The following is a 17,323-nucleotide window of genomic DNA, read 5'->3' as shown; positions in this document are numbered from 1 at the left end:
TTTGGGTAAGGAATAAAACTCCCTTTTCTCAAGTACTTTGCACTGACACTGTCCCACGCCTGCTAGAAACTCCAGGCTCCTGCAGAGGGAAGCAGCAGGGATAAGGAGCAACCACCACCACTGAGTTCTGCTGTGGCAGACCAAGGCAGGGCTTTGCCTCTTCAGGGTGTGGGGAAGGAGCTGCTGAGCTCCAGTGGTCAAGGCCTTAGAGAAGGAACCAGGTGAGATCAGCTCACTGACCAAAAGCCAGTGCTTTACTAGGTGCTTTTATGTTACTTGTATGGAGCTGTTGGAGTCCATCGACCCATGGTGTTCCCATGGAACCCAAATTCAGTCCAGGTCTGTCCGTCTGTCCCATCTACTGGATTCTGACTGCAGCAGCAGTGTGCTAGTGGGAAATCCAATTCTAGGCTCACTTCTTCTTCCTGTTCAGGAGGTGAGGTGCAGACACTTTCACTTTTCCAGGAATGTTTCTTGACAAATCTGTGTCCTACAAAAGAAAAGGGTGAGGCTGGAGACAGCAGACTGTTTATGAACACCATCCATCCTCACTCCAGAGCTCACTGGCCAGAGCTGATGTGCCTCTTTCTGCCATCTTCAACCCTAGGCTGCCCAGGGAGACTGTGGATGCCCCCTGTCTGGAGGTGTTCAGGGCCAGGGTGGATGTGGCCTTGAACAACCTGGTCTAGTGGAAGGTGTCCCTGCCCGTGGCAGAGAGGTGGGAACTAGATGATAGGAAGATCCCTTCCCATCCAAATGAGTCTATGAATATGAAGCTGATGTGGGGGCTTCTGCCCTCTCACTGGGTTTTGCTAACTGAAGTCTCAATGTCTGTGCAGCTTCCATGCATCGACTCCACTGGGATGGGCTGGGTCAGCAGGTCCCTGACTGTTCCCTTCTGGGTGGCTGACCATTAATTGTGGTGTTTGTAGCAAAGCACCACTAAGTCAACACTGTGACTGCTGCTGTTCAGCTGCTAATCACTGAGGCATTACAGCCCAGCAGGCAGCCCATAGATGAGGATCACTGACATGAAGTAAGTGGTTGACAAGTTCTCTCCGAGTCCAAAAATACTGAGTGACCTGGAGCGTGTCTGTGAAGTGGAAAGGCTGGAAGACCTGGGGCTGTTTAGCCTGGAGAAGAGCAGCCTGGGAAGGGATCTTCCCCTCAGCAAGAGCTAAAGGCTGGGGGTAGGGTGAGGATGGGACCAGACTCTTCCACCTCCCACCATGCTGGGATTCTGTGTAATAAACACCTCAGGACTGAAAGCCACAACAGGCAGCACAGGAGGAACAAGAGGACTTTGGGTCAAACAGCTGACTGATCCATGGAAGAAGAGCCTAGCAAGGAACTAACCCTCTCCCAGGTGGCAGGTATGGGAGCACTGCAAGCTGATGGGGTCAGTTTGAGCAGGAAATGGTAGAAAGGGCAAGAATGGAGAAGAAAACTGCATCATGGGGGTAAGACCTTCCCAAACAGGGGGATACTTACCCAGCCCACGATAAGCACCCTGCTAGGGGACAGGGGCAGGCAAGAGCCCACCATGAGCCTTATGAACTCCCAGTGCAAGAAACTGCCTCTTCCACCACACACTGCCAGGGGCAGTAGAAATTCCCCCTGCCAAAACTAGAGGGCATCTTGGGAGAAGACACTTTTGTCAGACACAATACACAACACAGGAACCTTGTGCCCAATACATTAGCAATCCTGGAACAGGCTGCCCAGGGAGCTTTGAAACACCTCCCTAGAGCTGTTTAAGAGGCAGTGATGTGGTGCTGAGGGACATGGTTGCAGCAGCATTGTTAGAGAATGGTTGGAATCGATCCTAAAGGTCTTTTCCAACCAAACCCATTCTGATTCTATGACTCTTTCCAGCCTAAGCAGTGCCTCTTCCACAGCAGCACTGAGAAACACAACACTGCTAAAAAAAGCCTTGAGTTTGGGAGTATTTCAGCCCAAAATGATGCTAGGTGTTCAAGGTCAGGCTGGATGAGGCCTTGAGCAACCTGGTCTAGTGGGAAGTGTCCCTGCCCATGGCAGGGGTGTTGGAACCAGATAATCTTTAAGGACCCTTCCAACCCAAACCCTTCAGTGACTCTCTGTGAAGTGTGGTGCTGCTGTATTTGAGGAGAATGCATGCAGAGAGGGCAGTCACCTTCACGCTGCGGAACAGGTCCTTTTCTCTTGCACTGGCTTCTTTGGACTGCATAAAATTGTGCAAGGCGATCTTGGCAGCTGTGAAAACACAGAAAACGTTCAACCAGGCCCTAAAAACCTGCTGGCCTCAACAGGTGGAGTGCTGAGAAGGACTCCAGAGCTTTTGTACAGTACCTTTTCCCTTCTTCTGGGTGCCTGGAGTGAGCTTGACTTTGTACCTTCAAGAAGAAAAGGTTTCTGTGAGAAGGCAGCAGCCACCCCTCCCTGCCCACCCCAAGCACTGCCACTCACTTGTAGTTCGTCATGGCTGTGTAGGGAGCACAGATGGGAACAGCGAAGAGCAGGATGTCCTCGGGGTGTGGCTGGCCTGTCAGGGAGTCCAGCAAGGCCTCACCCTCCTGCATGGGCAAAGTAGCTTCACTGTGAAACCAGAGAGCATCCCCCCAACACCTACCTACTGGTTTCACTGGGGACAGAGGCTGAAGATGTCTTGCCTTCCAGCTGAACTACGACTGCAATTCCACAGGTACCATGTGTCAGGACCAAAACAGACTCAGTTTAGCTTTGTCACGTCACTGGCATTGGATCACCAAGCCCCACCTTGTTACTGACCATCTCCCACAGCCCAGAGCCAGCTGTGCCCTGGGGTGATCCACAGCTGCATGGGCAGCAGGTAGAGGGAGAGGATTCTGCCCCTCTGCTCAGCTGAGACCCCAGCTGCAGTGCTGGGTCCAGCTCTGGAGTCCTCAGCACAGGAGAGACGTGGTCCTGTTTGAGCAGGGCCACTGGAGGCCACAGCAATGATGGGAGGGCTGGGAGCCCTCTGCTATGAAGCCAGGCTGTGAGATTTGGGGCTGTTCATCCTGGAGAAGAGAAGGCTCCAGGTGGACCTTCTGATGGCCTTTCAGTGCTTAAAGGGGCTAAGAAAGCTGGAGACAGACTTTGGAGCAGGGCTTCTTGTGACAGGACAAGGGGTGATGGTTTAAACTGAAAGAGGAACATTCAGACTAGAGAGAAGAGATTTTTGACACTGAGGGTGATGAGACCCTGGCCCAGGTTGCCCAGAGAGGTGGTAGAAAGCCTTTTCCCTGGAACTATTCCGGGTCAGGTTGTGGCTCTGAGCAACCTGCTCCAGTTGCAGATGTCCCTGCTGACTGCAGGGGGAGGTTGAAGTGGATCTTCTTGAAAGGTCCATTCCAATCCAAACCAGTCTGGGATTCTATGATCTTTGATTACTAAAATCACATCATTTGAAACAGCGTGGATTTATTTTCAAATGAATCAAACAGGAACCCCCCAAAATGTAGTTAGGCCTTCAGGGAGTCACCAACACCTTTCACCTCCAAACAACTGTTATCCTCCTTCATTAAAGAATCTAAAGGAGAAAATCTTGCCTTGGGCAACACCCCCAGCCTGTAATTACAGAAAATTTAAAGCCATTTGATATGTAAATCAACTTGTAAACTAATAAGGAATGTAGCAGCATGGTGTTGTGCCATCCTCCAGCCCTCAGACACCTCCAGAGGCAAATGCAAGGCACAAATGTGTCAGGCCTTAGTTTCTCTATGTCATAAACAGGGTAGGAAGGGAAAAATCATAGATTTATAGAATGGTTTGGGTTACAAGGGCCTTTAAAGATGATCTCATTCCAAAGCCCCTGCCATGGGCAGGGACACCTTCCACTAGACCAGGTTGCTCAAGGCCTCATCCAATCTGGCCTTGAACACCTTCAGGCAGGGGGTGTCCACAGCCTCTCTGGGCAAACCTGTTCCAGTGTCTCACCACCCTCACTGCAGAGAATTTCTTCCTAATGTCCATTCTAAATCTGCCTTATTCCACTTTCAGACCATTCCCCCTCATCTTATCACTACAGGTCCTTGTAAAATCTCTCTCCAGCTTTCTTGGAGGCCCCCTACAAAAAAAAGAGTTTGTTTTGATGAAAATAGAGGAAAGCTGGGTTCAAAGAGCCACAAGGCAAGAAGAGGACTACTAACAGCAGCTGACAGCCTGTGCCTCTTGTGCTGCTCACAGCAAGCTGCGTGCTGCAGCAGGACCCACCAGCTTCCAGCAGGAATGAGGCCTTCTCCTCATCACTTAGTTTCAAAGATGAGCATTTACCTCCACTCCTGGCTGATCCTGGTCTTGCTCCTCCTGTAAACAACAAGAAGGAGATATCAGAGCTGAAATGAGCACACAACTTCATGCTTTCTCCCCCAGCCCCTGGAGGAAATCAATTCATTTACCAGCAGTCCACACAAAGCCACTTAGTCCCTGCAGAGACACTTGTACAGCAAAGGGGAGAGCTGCAGCACTTCCCCATGTCTGGAGGGGAGGAACATCTCTTTCCAAATCCTTATCTGGGAGGACAGTGTGGGGCTGCACTGAGAGATTGACTCACAGCAGGGCTGCAGAATCCACAGTTACGTCTCAGCAGCACTGAGTGGGAGGCACTGGCTGGACTGGATCCTGGGCAGCCCTTGTGCTGGCTGCACAGGAAGGGAGCATGCAGGGAGCCTGCTGCAGGGCTTTCTGGTTGCCTTTGAAACCCAAGGGCTCCTCAAGTCATGGTGTTGGCCACAGAGCTCTCAACAGTGTCCTCATGGCCAAGAAGGCCAGTGCTCTCCTGGGGTGTGTGGCCAGCAGGTGTAAGGAGGTTCTCCTCTTCCTCTGTTCTGCCCTAGTGAAGCCACATCTGGAGAACTACATCCAGTTCTGGACTCCCCAGTTGAGGAGAGACAAGGAACTACTGTATAAAGTCCAGTAGAGGCTCCAAAGGTGCTGAGGGGCTGGAGCATCTCTGTGAGAAGGAAACCCTGGGGGTGTTTAGCCTTGGGAAGAGCAGCCAGAGAGGGCACCTTCTCAATGCTCAGCAAGAGCTAAAGGCTGGCAAAAGGATGGGACCAGACTCTTTTCAGTGCTGCCCAGTGACAGGACAAGGGTACAAACTGGAACCCAGGAGGTTCCATCTGAACAGAAGGAGAATCTTGCTTGGTGTGAGGGCGCTGGAGCCCTGGAGCAGGCTGCCCAGAGAGGTTGTGGAGTCTCCTGCTCTGGAGAGATTCCAAAGCCACCTGGACATTGTGATCCTGGGCAAGCTGCTGTGGGTGGCCCTGCTTTAGCAGGAGGGTTGGACTAGATGAGGTCCCTTCCAGTCCCTATCAAGCTGAGATTCAGTGCTGCTCACCTTCTCATCCTGCTGCTCCTCCATGTCTGGGTCCTGTGAATCATGCAGCAGGATTCCTGCTGGGAGCGTCTCCTTGCCCCCTCCAGCACCACGATGCACAGCCTTGGTTTTTTGCTGTTGCTTCTTTGCTTCTTCTTTTGTCTTCCCCTTTTTCCCTTTTTTTCCTTTCTCCTCCTTGTTTGTCCCTGCAGACTGTGGTGACACACAGAAGTGGTCAGAGCTAACAGACCAAGTGACCTTGCCCCAGGGGAAAGGCAGAACTTCTCTCACTCACCCCCAGCAGCTTCATGATGAGCTCCCGGTCCTCCTCGTCCTGGTCCTTGTACTTCTCCTTCATCTTCTTCATTTTACTCTGCAGCAGAGAACACACCAACAGCTTTAGAAACACTGACTTTTGCAGAGTTTTGAATTCTCAAACTCCTAGTTGCTGACCCCACATGAGAATGAAGAAATTGTTTGCCATGGGGTGGTGAGACACTGTCCCAAGCTGCCCATAGAAGAAGTTGAAGCCCCATCCCTGGAACCATTCCAGGTCAGGTTGTTAGGGGCTCTGAGCAACCTGCTTTAGTTGCAGATGTCCCTGTGGAGTGCAGCAGGGTTGGACTGGATGACCTTGAAAGGTCCCTTCTGACCCAAACCAGTCTGTGACTCTGTGATTCCATCAGGCAGCCACAGCCCTCCACCAGAAACCTGGGATTTCTGCCCACCCTGCACATGGCAACAGCTGAACCCATAGGTAAACCTGGTTCCAGCCTACCTTCTGGCCTCGCTTGATGGGCTGAGGGGCTGGCACACCCTTGTTGCTGCTGGGAGCAGGGGGAGGCTGTGTTTCTGTCTCTTTCTGCTTGTCTTCAGGAGGCTCCAAGTTCTCAGAGTCATTTAGTTGCTTCTTTTTCTTCATTTCTCTAAGGAAAGCAATGAGTTGACACAGTGGCTCTTGTTGTGACCTCTGCCAGCAGTGCCACCCCACTTCCCCGCTACAGGGGAACCTGAGGCAGGTACACTGGGAGTAACCGACCCCTCCTCTGGAAAACCTCTCAAGTACACAAGAAACTGTTCACAGCCAGCACTCCCAAAGGACAGCAGGAGGCACCATCCCAGAGGCAGAACCCACACTGGAAATGCAGGATGGGCAATGAGCATGAACCAGCTCATACTGGGAGGTGCAGTGAAGCCCTGGAGAGGAAAGAGGGAGGAAGGATTCACCTCACAGCAAACACAAAGAGGTTCTCACCTCCTCTCCTTGGCAGACAGATGCCTTCGCCCCTGGGACTTGCTGTCAATCTATGAAGTGAAAGGCAGTTAGAGCACACCATGTCCAGCAGCAGTCCACACTGCCCTTTGCCAAACATCTCAGCTGGCACCTTACCAAGTTGGGCTCTTCCTCTTTGGGGATGACTCTCTGCAGGGATCTGTGGGTATATTGAAATGGAGCTCATCAGCAGACGTGGGGCAGCTCAGCTATGGACTTGTCAAGCACAGCCCAGACATCAGCTGCCTTGACTGTAGCACGCTTTCAGCTTTCTGGTTCTTGAAAATCCCCGTGGATGGATGGAAGGAGGAACACCACTGGGATTTACAAAACCAGATCAGGTCTCTGCCAGCTTGTCTCATGCTCATATACCAACAAACCACAAAGACAGCCTGGTACAGCATGGGCTGTGGTAGGTCCTGCAGAGTTTCCCATTTCCACCCACTCAATCCCATCTCCTCACACCCTCTAAGGATTGCCACTTCCAGGGACAAGCTCATCTTGCAGCCACATGCAAAGCAGTAAATCAGCACCAGCCTGGCAGAGAAGAAACAACTCGTGACTCAATTTCTGGCAGCTCTAAGAAAAATGAGGGCAGCCACCTCCTGAGGAGTAAAATCAGTGTGTGGTGGGATGCTTGGGCCAGACCAGGGAATAGCAAAGATGAAAGAGCCCAATCTCCCTAGGATTTGGGAGCGAGGTCTAAAGCTAGCAGCCCACAAAGAGCCATGCAGGACAAGAGCAGGGAATGGCACCCAGCATGGCACTGTTCCCACCATCCAGGCCTGCTGCCCTGCACTCTGCCTACAGAGCTGAGCACTGAAAGAAGTGATGGCAGCTCCTCCTAGCCCTCATCTGGGCAGCATTTGAAGAGGTTGGAGCCCCTCAGAAGTGTCCCCACTGCTGACAAAGCAGCTGCTTCTTCACTCACCTTTGAGACTGAAGATGTGACAGGTCGATGGTTGTATCTGGGTAATTCACCTCTTCCTCCTTCACTTCACTCTTTGACTCTGGGTGTTCATCTTCAGATTCTCCATCCTCCTCTTCAGAGTCACCCTCTGGAGGAGGAGGTGGGCTTGCCCCATCCTGGTCGAGATCAGCAACATCCTCACGATGATTACCCTCAGGCACAGCTTCCACATCCTCTGATGCTTCCTGACACTCTGCTTTTTCATCTTCATTGCTGCTGTCTCCTCCATCTGGGGCAGACACATGAAGAAAACACATCTCACGTGTGAAATGCCAAAATGACCCTTAACAGTGCAGGGAACTCAGTGCCAAACCCCAAACAGTCATAGAATCACAGAATGGTTTGGGTTGGGAGACTTTGAAGACCTTAAAGATAGACGTGGTGCTGAGGGACATGGCTAAGTGGTAGCAGCTTAGCAGTACCGGTGGTACCGTGAGCTCTGGGCAAGACCTTTGATGCTCTCAAAGGTCTCTTCCAACCTCAACAGTTCTAAGATTCCATGATCATCTAGTCTGACCCACCCTGCCTTGGGCAGGGGCATCTTCCCCTAGACCAGGTTGCCCAAAGTCCCATCCAAGTCACCAGCAGTGCACACAGCACCTGTCACATCCACTGTACCTAAGAGCTCCACTTCTTCAGCCACCAGTTCACTGGCACTGCTGGACACCGTTTCCAGATCCTCATCCTGCACTTTGATTTTCCTTTCTTCTCGGTGTCTCCAAACACAGCTTTCATCCACCTAGCACCAAGAGAGGCCTTTACCTCATGCCAGCACTAGCTCCTTCACCAGCCAGTTCAGAGCCAGACCCAGCTTTATTCTTTCCCTTGGAGCACTTTTTGCTATTTAAAAGGTGTGGTGGGTTAAAGATGAAACCAGCACACTGAAACCCATCAGACAACCCAGAAAGTAGAGCCAGTGAGGAGAGACATGCACAGCTGCACCACCAGCAGGCTCCCAAAACATGCTTCCAACAGAGCTGCTATCAAAATGAAACAGAAGTAGTAATGTTCAGTGTCTGTTTTATGTGAAGACAGTGCAGAGTGGGGGGAAATGGAAATGAAAGTGGAGTCGTTTACAGCAAACAGCTTCTTATGGGATTTGTCCCAGTGGGAAAACCAATTGGGAATACACTGATCAGCAAGAAGCAGAAAAGAAGCCTCCTACAGCTCAAACCAAATGACAAAAGCCAGCAGGAGCTGCACAGGGAAAGCAGTACCTTGAACAAGAAGCTAAAGCCCATCATCAGGTAAGAAGGTGGAAGGAAATTCTTCTTCCCTGAAAAACAACGGTAGGTTCTCATGAGGAGGTTTAACAGCTGTGCTGCTTGATGGGTTTTCAAAATTCCTTTTGATCAGAGGCTTCAGGCTACCATAAAAATGACACTGGGGCTTGTTCTGTCTCTTAGATAACATCAGGAGAAACTCAAAAGCAATTTAGCTAATGGTCTTCTGCCCAGGGCTCAGCTGGAAATGCTGCTGCAGCTGCCTGATGGTGCCTAAACTGCTCAGAATGGATCTTCAGGAGAAGAGAGCAATCTGCCAGCTGCCAGGGTGAGGGAAGCACCTCAGGTGGCTGTCACTGCAGGCCAACACAGCATCTTCAGACAAACACCTCATGTCTGCTTCATACTGTTCCTTTGTCTCACCTCGAATCATGAAACTTCCAGTAGTGAGGTACTCTCCTGTAGGTGCAGTTTTAGAAACCTGAAAAAAAGACACCATGATATACTCTGAAGAGGACCTGGCACAGGTCAGGGCTGGGCAGGAGCAGCTCTAAACAAAAGCAACATTCAAGCAAGCTGTGTTTTTAACTTATGAGGACAGCTCTGCAGAAGGACCCTGTGTCCAAAGAGGTTCTTCCTGTCCTGTGTAGGGTATTTTCCCAAGAGATTCACAGGCTTATAGAATGTAGTTGGAAGGAACCTTAAAGATCATCCAACACCCCTGGCAAGGACACCCTCCATGAGACTAGGCTGCTCATAGTGCCATCCAACTTGGCCTTGAACACCTCTAGGAAGGGGGCATCCATGACCTCCCTGGGCAACCTGTTCCAGTGTCTCACCACCCTCCCTGTAAACAATGTCTTCCCAATACAATTCAGCTCAATGCCCAGCTACTGGCACTATGTCTTAGAAGTCCTGGGACAGCAACTGACTTATTCAGGAAACAAGAACTAAAGCACTGTAACCTTGATTTTGATGTATGATATGCATGTCACACCAGGGGTTCTCCTCTGCCCCTGTCCCAAAGTGTGGCAGTGCCAGGGAGGACCCACAAGGAGCAGTATCAGAGACAATTTTCCCCCACATAGAGACAAAATCACAGAGTGGTAGCGGTTGGAAGGGACCTCTGGAGATCATTGAGTCCCTGTCAAGGCAGGATCACCTAGAGAAGGTCACAAAGAAACATGTCCAGGTGGGTTTTGAATGTCTCCAGAATGAAGACTCCACCACCTCTCTGGGCAGCCTGCTCCAGTGCTCCAGCACCCTTAAATTACAGAAGTTCCTCCTCATGTTTAGATGTGACTCCTTTTGTTCAAGGTTGTGCCCATTGCCCCTTGTCCTGTCACTGGGCACCACTGAAAATAGACTGGTCCCATCCTCCTGACACCCACCCTTCAAGTATTGATCAGCATTGATGGGATCCCCCTCAGGTTGCTCTGCTCCAGACTAAACAGTCCCAGTCTCTCAGTCTTTCCTCATGGAAGAGCTGTCCCAGTCCCCTCAGCATCTTTGTCCTCCTTGAACCAGGGAGCGCAGACTGGACACAGTACTCTGCAGACACAGACACTTCATCTGCATTCACACACCAGATCCTTCAGATGTGCTGCCTGCAAAGCTGTTGCAGGAGTGTCCTTACCTGGTTGTGGGAGACCCACCAAGCACTGGTGACAACGCGGGCGTCCCAGGCGGCGCTGTAGCACAAGGCCATGGTGCCTGCCTCTGTCAGGGTCCGAGGAGGGATAGGTTCACCTGTGAAGGGACAGCCAGCAGGTCAGACAACATGATCCATGCTCAGCACATGAAATTCTGCAACTTCCATGTGTGACCTAATCCAGCACATGGGATTTCCAGGGGCTTTGGGCAGAGATAACAAGGCCTGGCTCAGCTTGAAGGCAGCATGGACAGAGCAGGGGCAGTGTCAACAACTGCTCTTCACAGCTCCCAACAGAGCCTGAAGCCACCTGTGCTATGGCTCAGCTCCACAAGCAAGCAGCAACTATCCCAGAATCCCAGTATGGTAGAGGTTGGAAGGGACCTCTGGAGATCATCCATTCCAATGCCCCTGCTAAAGCAGGGGCACCCACAGCAGCTTGCCCAGGATCACAATGTCCAAGTGGCTTTGCAATGTCTCCAGAGAAGATGACTCCACAACCCCTCTGGGCATCCTGCCCCAGGGCTCCAGCACCCTCATAACAAACAAGTTTCTCCTCCTGTTCAGATGGAACCTCCTGGATTCCAGTTTGTGCCCACTACCCCTTGTCCTGTTGCTGGGCACCACTGAAAAGAATCTGATCCCATCCTCTTGCCCCCCACTCTTCAGCTCTTGCTGAGCATTGATCAGATCCTTTCTCAGCCTTCTCCATGTTAAACAGCCCCAGGTCTCTCAGCCTTTCCTCCTCACAGAGATGCTCCAGGCCTTTCAGCATCTTTGGAGCCTTCACTGGATTCTCTCCAGTAGTTCTCTGTCTCTCTTGAACTGGGGAGACCAACACTGGACCCACTTCCCCAGATGTGGCTTCACCAGGGCAGAGCATAGTGAGAGGAGAACATCTCTCAACCTGCTTGCCACAGTCTTTTTCATGCACCCCAGGAGATCAATGGCCTCTTGGCCACAAGGGCACATTACTGGCTTATGGTAAACTTGTTGTCCACCAGGACTCCCAGGTCCTTTCCCATGCAGCTGCTTTCCAGCAGGTCACCCCTCACCTGTACTGGTGCAGGGGCTATTTCTCCCCGGGTGCAGGACTCTACACTTGTCCTTGTTGAACTTCATGAGGTTTACCTCTGCCCAACTCTCCAGCCTGGCCAGGCTGACTATGCTCCTAACAACAGAAGATCACCTTCCACCACGTTGCAGCAATAGGACACAGGTAGGGCTTGCACATTTGGTCTCCTGTGAGAGCTATCCCACCACATTAACACTTTATGGCTGAGATCATGTGGTGCCTGTGCCACCAATTAAAGCCTCAGAAGGATGCCAGGCTCTGTGTCCAGCAGCAAGCGCTGGCACCACCACCTCTGCCATGTGAGTATCACTTGCCTCTGCAGGCACATCTCTATGAGAACTCCTTCCCACCAGAATCTTAAGTGATCAACTGCAAGCAACCAGTCATGGCTGAGGAGCAGCAGCAGTCAGTGACAACCCAGCCTTGGAAGAACTACTGCCTCCAACATCCCAAAGGGAAGGGTCTGCTGGAGCTGAGTACCACTGTGAGGTGAGCACCAGCCTGGGCTCAGACATGCAATACAGAAACTGCCAGGTCACAGTGTCCCCAGGGTTCTGCAAGTTCCTGCATCAGCCCTGCAGAAGGTACCTGATGGGTTCTTGACCACACAGCTCGTGGCTCCATGAAGATCAGCATGCACATAGATGTCCCCTGGAAAAGAAGTGGCTTGGATCAGTCACAGATGTGGGAGCTACACAGAGCACTCCAGCTAAGGTGAGGGTTCCCAATATTAGCTGGAAACAGCTACTTTGGCTGCAAGGAGCAGAATGGGAAGAGGACACAGGAGACTTAGTCCATCCCAGCTGCCCCAGCTCCTTTGCTGGTTCCTCTGCTCCCAAGAGTATCACACAGAATCAGAGTGGTAGGGCCTGGAAGGGACCCCTGGAGATTGAGTTCAACCTCCCTGCCAAGGCAGGATCACCTAGAAAAGGTCACACAGGAAGACATTCATGTGGGTATTGAAAGTCTCCAGAGGTGGAAATTCCACCACCTCCCCGGGCAGCCTGTTCCAGTACTCCATCAATCTTTAATTTAAGAAGCTTCTCTTCCTGTTTAGATGCAACTCCTTATGTTCAAGTTTGTGCCCGTTATCCCTTGTCCTGCCACTGCTGAAAATAGACTGATCCCATCCTCCTGACACCCTCCCTTGAAGTATTGATCAGCATTGATCAGATCCTCCCTCAGTCTGCTCTCTTCCAGACTAGAAAGCTTCAATTCTCTCATTCTTTCCTCAGAAGACAGATGTTCCAGTTCCCTCAGTATCTTTGTAGCCCTTTGCTGTACCCTGTCCTCCTTGAATTAGGGAGCCCAGAACTGGACACAATCAGCTCCTACTCTTATCCCTCAGAGGATGAGGATCCGGCCTCCCACAGCAGAGCCCCAGCACTCCATGGACAACACACAGTCCTCAGGAGTCAGTGTCACCAAAAACCCTTTTACCTAAGAACCTACCTAAGAACAAAGCAGAGAGACCTTTCCATGTCACCCTTGTGTATCTACAAAGTGGAAGACAAGACAAAACCCAGACTCACCTGGTTTTAGATAGCGCTTCACAATCAGCTCGTTCTGCTGTTGATCTCTTCCAGCAATGATGAGGTAATTCTCTGAGCTAATGAACCACAGGAACTTTTCAAACCTGGCAAATGACAACAACCCATTCTGTGAAAAACACCTGGGACTAACAGAACTTTGCAGAGGTCTTTATGCCACGCTTTTGTGAATATCCATCTCAGCATCTACAACTTGCAGAAACTGCAGTTTCACACCGATGCACATGCCTGGGGCATAAAAACAAGGCATGGTGCAAATACAACAGCCCTGACAAAGATGCTTTGACAAGAAACAACAAGCAGCATCACCACAAAGCCTTCTTCACAGAATCACAGACTGGTGAAGGTTGGAAGGGACCTCTGAAGATCATCCAGTCCAAGCCGCCTGCTAAACCAGGATCATCCACAACAGCTTCCCCGGGATCACAGTGGCCAGGTGGCTTTATAATCTCTCCAGAGAAGGACTCCACAACCTCTCTGGACAGCCTGCTCCAGGGTTCCAGCACCCTCACAGCAAAGAAATTTTTCCCTATTTTGAGGTGGAACTCATGGTGAGCCCCACTTCTACACCAGTGAAAAGTCGGCCTGACCCGGTCCTAAATCTGCACATTGACAGTTCGTTAGATAATGAAACTGCACTTGCCAATAGACCTTCCTGGCCTTCTGAATGGTGGAGACTGTCTGCACTTCTCTCAAGGTCTGCTTTGTCTTCTTCTCTGCTGATTTAAATGCCTGTAGAGACAGAAAGCATGAAAAGCCAGCACAGGAATCACCACAGTGTCAACTGAACAGCAGGAAAGCTGCTAGGAAATGTCTCTGAACATCTACTGCTCTTCACAGGCCTGTGTTCCCCTCATGCACCTGCAAGAGAGATGCCTTAAAACCTTCAGAGAATCACAGAGTTGTTTGGATGGGAAAAGACCTCTAAGACCATGGAGTCCAACCATCAACCCTAGGACCATCATGGCCACTAAAACACATCCCAAAGTGCCGTGTCTGCAACACTTCCAAAGAGAGTGACTGAGCTCTTTAAGGATTTCCCCAGTTTTGCCCTCCTGCCTCCATCAGCACTGCTCTGTAGTATCTCCACAAGGTGTCCTGGTGGAAACCAGATGATACAGCAGGGATCTGTGATCCTCAGAGTACAAACTCAAGAACAAAACAACCCTGGCTGGCTGTTTTTTAACTTCATTATCTTGTTAGGGCTACTAAGACCACGTCAGGATCCTCCACTAACCACTAACAGGAGCTCTGAATTTAACTCTCTCTGCCTTTTTAAATATCCCTGCATTTAAATTATCTCCTAAAAACACAGGAAGAAGAAATACCTTTTCTGCAGCTTCCACTGTCTTCTGAGTTTTCTTAGCTGCATGTCTTTTGTGATCATAGTACCTGTGAAACAGGACTTTGTTTGTATCCAAAATCACCTGAAACCCCACAATCCATAACCCGAAATCCTACCAGAACCCCTCATTTTCAAAATGTACTAAATCACAATCCTCTGTATCTGTTGTTCAGTATTCAGCTTTGAGATGGTTTTGTTTTGTTTTGTTTTGGGGGTTTTGTTTGTTTGTTTGTTTGTTTGTTATAGTCCAAATCTTTGTCTTGGTCTTCCCCAGAGAAGAGCAGGCAGAGGAAGTCTGTGTGGCAAAAGCTGCTGTTTTGTTCCATGGGTCACCACATAGAATTGTGCTCAAAATAACCATCATAACCATTAAACCACATCCTAAAGTGCCATGCCCACACCTTTCTTGAACACCTTGAGAGGTGGTGACTCCACCATCTCCCTGGGCAGCCTGTTCCCAATGCCTGACCACTCTTCCAGGAAAGAAATTTTTCCTACTATCCAACCTAGACTTCCTCTGGTGCAACTTAAGGCCATTTCCTCTCATTCTATCACCTGACACTGGGGAGGAGAGACCAACTTCCTCCTGGCTCCAACCTTCTTTCAGGGAGTTGCAGACAGTGAGGTTTCCCTTCAGCCTCCTTTTCTCCAGGATGAACAACCCTCAGCTGCTCCTCACAAGATTTGTGCTCTAGAACCTTAACCAGCTTCATTGCCCTTCTCTGGACATGCTCCAGCACCTCAATGTCCTTCTCAGAGTGAGAGGCCCAAAACTGATCCCAGTATTCAAGGTCTGGCCTCCCCAGTGCTGAGTACAGGAGGACAGTCCCTGCCCTGATCCTGCTGGCCACACTATCACTTCTTCTTGGCCACCTGGGCACATTATTAGCTCATCTTCAGCTGGCCATCAACCAACACCCTCAGGTCCTTTTCCACCAGGCAGTTTCCAGCCACTCTGCCCCAAGCCTGGAGTGTTCATGGGGTTGTTGTGACCCAAGTGCAGGACCCAGCACTTGGGCTTGATGAACCTCATTCCACTGGCCTTGGCCCATTGATCCAGCCTGACCAGGTGGCTCTGTAGAACCTTCCTACCCTCAAGTAGATCACCACTCCCACCCAGTTTAGTGTCATCAGCAAACTTACTGAGGATGCACAAGAGCCCAGTGCAAGCTACCCATTTCAATTTCTAATTTTTATTTCTAAGAAGACATAGAGAGTCCTGCTTCCTATGATGATGCCACTAAGAATTCCTGGCATGCAGAAACTTCTGCCCTTCACTTGGAACCTTACTTTTTGGCATTGGCATAAGCAGACAGACTGAGATCGACGTCAACCAACGACGGTTTGTTCTTCTGGGGTTTCTTCAGCTGTTTGGGTTTATTCTTCTTCTTTTTTCCCTTTGGTTCTTCTGTTTCTTCTTTCTCTACATCAGCAGCATCCTCCTCCTCCTCTTCTTCAGATAACACATATGGGTTCCTAAAAACACATGGCATCATATGATTAAGATACAAGAAGTGATTATTTTTCACCCCCAGTGCAATGCACTCCTGTTTTTATTCTCTCATGAGGACTCAATATGGACTAAGGAAACCAGGATGCCTTACACACAAGCCTGTTGGTGTCTTAGAGTCAGCCAAAGCTTGAGAAGGAAAAAGAAAACCAAAGCAGAAGATAAAGTACAGGTTTCCCAAGGAAGCACCATTTCCCAAGGCAATTTCTTCTATCAAAAGGAAGAAACGGATTCTGTGATTCTTTGGTTCCAGAAACTGCTGCAGCCTGGGACCTATGCTGCTTAAGGAAACCTTCCGGTGGTTTAGAATAAAGTTACACAGACTCTAAAAATACTAAAAGAAAAGCTATTATGGTAATCCAATTACTATTAATTTTGAAAGCAGAAAAGGAAGCATCCCTCTGCTCAAACAACTCTGTTCTCTTCATGCTGCTGTAAAAAAAAATGAATGATTTAAATAGAATCATGGAGTGGTTTGGGTTGGAAGGGACCTTTCAAGGTCATCTAGCCCAACCCCACTGCAGTCAGCAGGGACATCTGCAACTAGAGCAGGTTGTTCAGAATCCCAAATAACTTGACCTAGAATAGTTCCAGGGATGGGGCATCTACCACCTTTATGGGCAACCTGTGCCAGGGGTCTCACCACCCTCATCTTCAGAAATTGCTCCTTTCTCTCATCTGACTCTCCCCTCCTTTAGTTCAAACCCATCACCCCTTGTCCTGTCACAACATGCCCTGCTCAAAAGTCTATCCCAAGCTTCCTGATTCCTTTAAGAACTGAAAGGCCACCAGAAGGTCTTCCTGGAGTCATCTCTTCTCTGCTGAATAACCCCAATTCTCTCAGGCTGGCCTCACAGCAGAGGGATTCCAGCCCTCTGATTATCTTTGTGGGCTCCTCTGGCCCCACTCCAACAGGTCCATATCTGTTTTGTGGTGAAGGCTCCAGCGTTGGACACAGTGCTCCAGATGAGGTTTCTCCAGAGAAGAGCTGAGGGACAGAAACACCTCCCTTGACCTGTTGACCAGTACCAAAGCACAAGCTAAGACGACACCTGTGTCCTACACAGCTCCCACCGCCAGTCCTACCTGCATTTGATACCGGTGACCTGCAGTGTCCTTACCTCAGCAGCATTGTGATATGATTTGTCTGAAGCTTTAACTCTTTGATTGCACTTGCAACAGGGTCTCCCTGGGCTTGAGCCTCTTTAACAATGGCTCCAATCTCTGTCCAATCTATCTGGTTGGCTAAGGCACTCCGGACCACCTGAATGGCTCGGTCAACGATCTCCAGGTTCATTTCAATAAGTTCTCCTTTTATCTTATCAGCTTCCTTAAGGAGAGAAAGAAGTTCATAGCTTTTGAAGTTAAACACATTCAGCAAGTCTTTAGAAGAAAACAAATGTATT

At 50.0% G+C, this 17,323-nt stretch overlaps 1 protein-coding gene across 1 annotated transcript in view; it reads right to left on the bottom strand.

Annotated features, from left to right (window-relative positions):
- Positions 1–222: 222 nt before the first annotated feature.
- Positions 223–17,323, bottom strand: part of NEMF (nuclear export mediator factor) — a 31,815-nt gene continuing 14,714 nt past the window's right edge. Inside the window, exons 13-33 of the mRNA XM_068149143.1 lie at positions 17,039–17,247; positions 15,698–15,883; positions 14,391–14,454; positions 13,706–13,794; positions 13,045–13,148; positions 12,101–12,163; positions 10,423–10,535; positions 9,210–9,267; positions 8,781–8,839; positions 8,182–8,302; positions 7,525–7,792; positions 6,711–6,753; positions 6,576–6,625; positions 6,099–6,246; positions 5,616–5,693; positions 5,342–5,533; positions 4,276–4,308; positions 2,449–2,555; positions 2,332–2,375; positions 2,156–2,235; positions 223–490 (exon numbers count right to left, since the gene is read on the bottom strand). Coding sequence (XP_068005244.1) covers positions 413–490; positions 2,156–2,235; positions 2,332–2,375; positions 2,449–2,555; positions 4,276–4,308; positions 5,342–5,533; positions 5,616–5,693; positions 6,099–6,246; positions 6,576–6,625; positions 6,711–6,753; positions 7,525–7,792; positions 8,182–8,302; positions 8,781–8,839; positions 9,210–9,267; positions 10,423–10,535; positions 12,101–12,163; positions 13,045–13,148; positions 13,706–13,794; positions 14,391–14,454; positions 15,698–15,883; positions 17,039–17,247 — 2,187 coding nt within the window. The 3' untranslated portion in view covers positions 223–412. The remainder of the gene's footprint in view (positions 491–2,155; positions 2,236–2,331; positions 2,376–2,448; positions 2,556–4,275; positions 4,309–5,341; positions 5,534–5,615; positions 5,694–6,098; positions 6,247–6,575; positions 6,626–6,710; positions 6,754–7,524; positions 7,793–8,181; positions 8,303–8,780; positions 8,840–9,209; positions 9,268–10,422; positions 10,536–12,100; positions 12,164–13,044; positions 13,149–13,705; positions 13,795–14,390; positions 14,455–15,697; positions 15,884–17,038; positions 17,248–17,323) is intronic.

The sequence above is a fragment of the Melanerpes formicivorus genome, unplaced genomic scaffold, assembly GCF_026170545.1.
Source record: "Melanerpes formicivorus ecotype bairdi unplaced genomic scaffold, bMelFor1.0.p_v2 SCAF_17, whole genome shotgun sequence".
Taxonomy (NCBI): Eukaryota; Metazoa; Chordata; class Aves; order Piciformes; family Picidae; genus Melanerpes; species Melanerpes formicivorus.
Note: the sequence above shows the minus strand (reverse complement) of the source record. Positions and strands in the feature narration are given on the sequence as shown.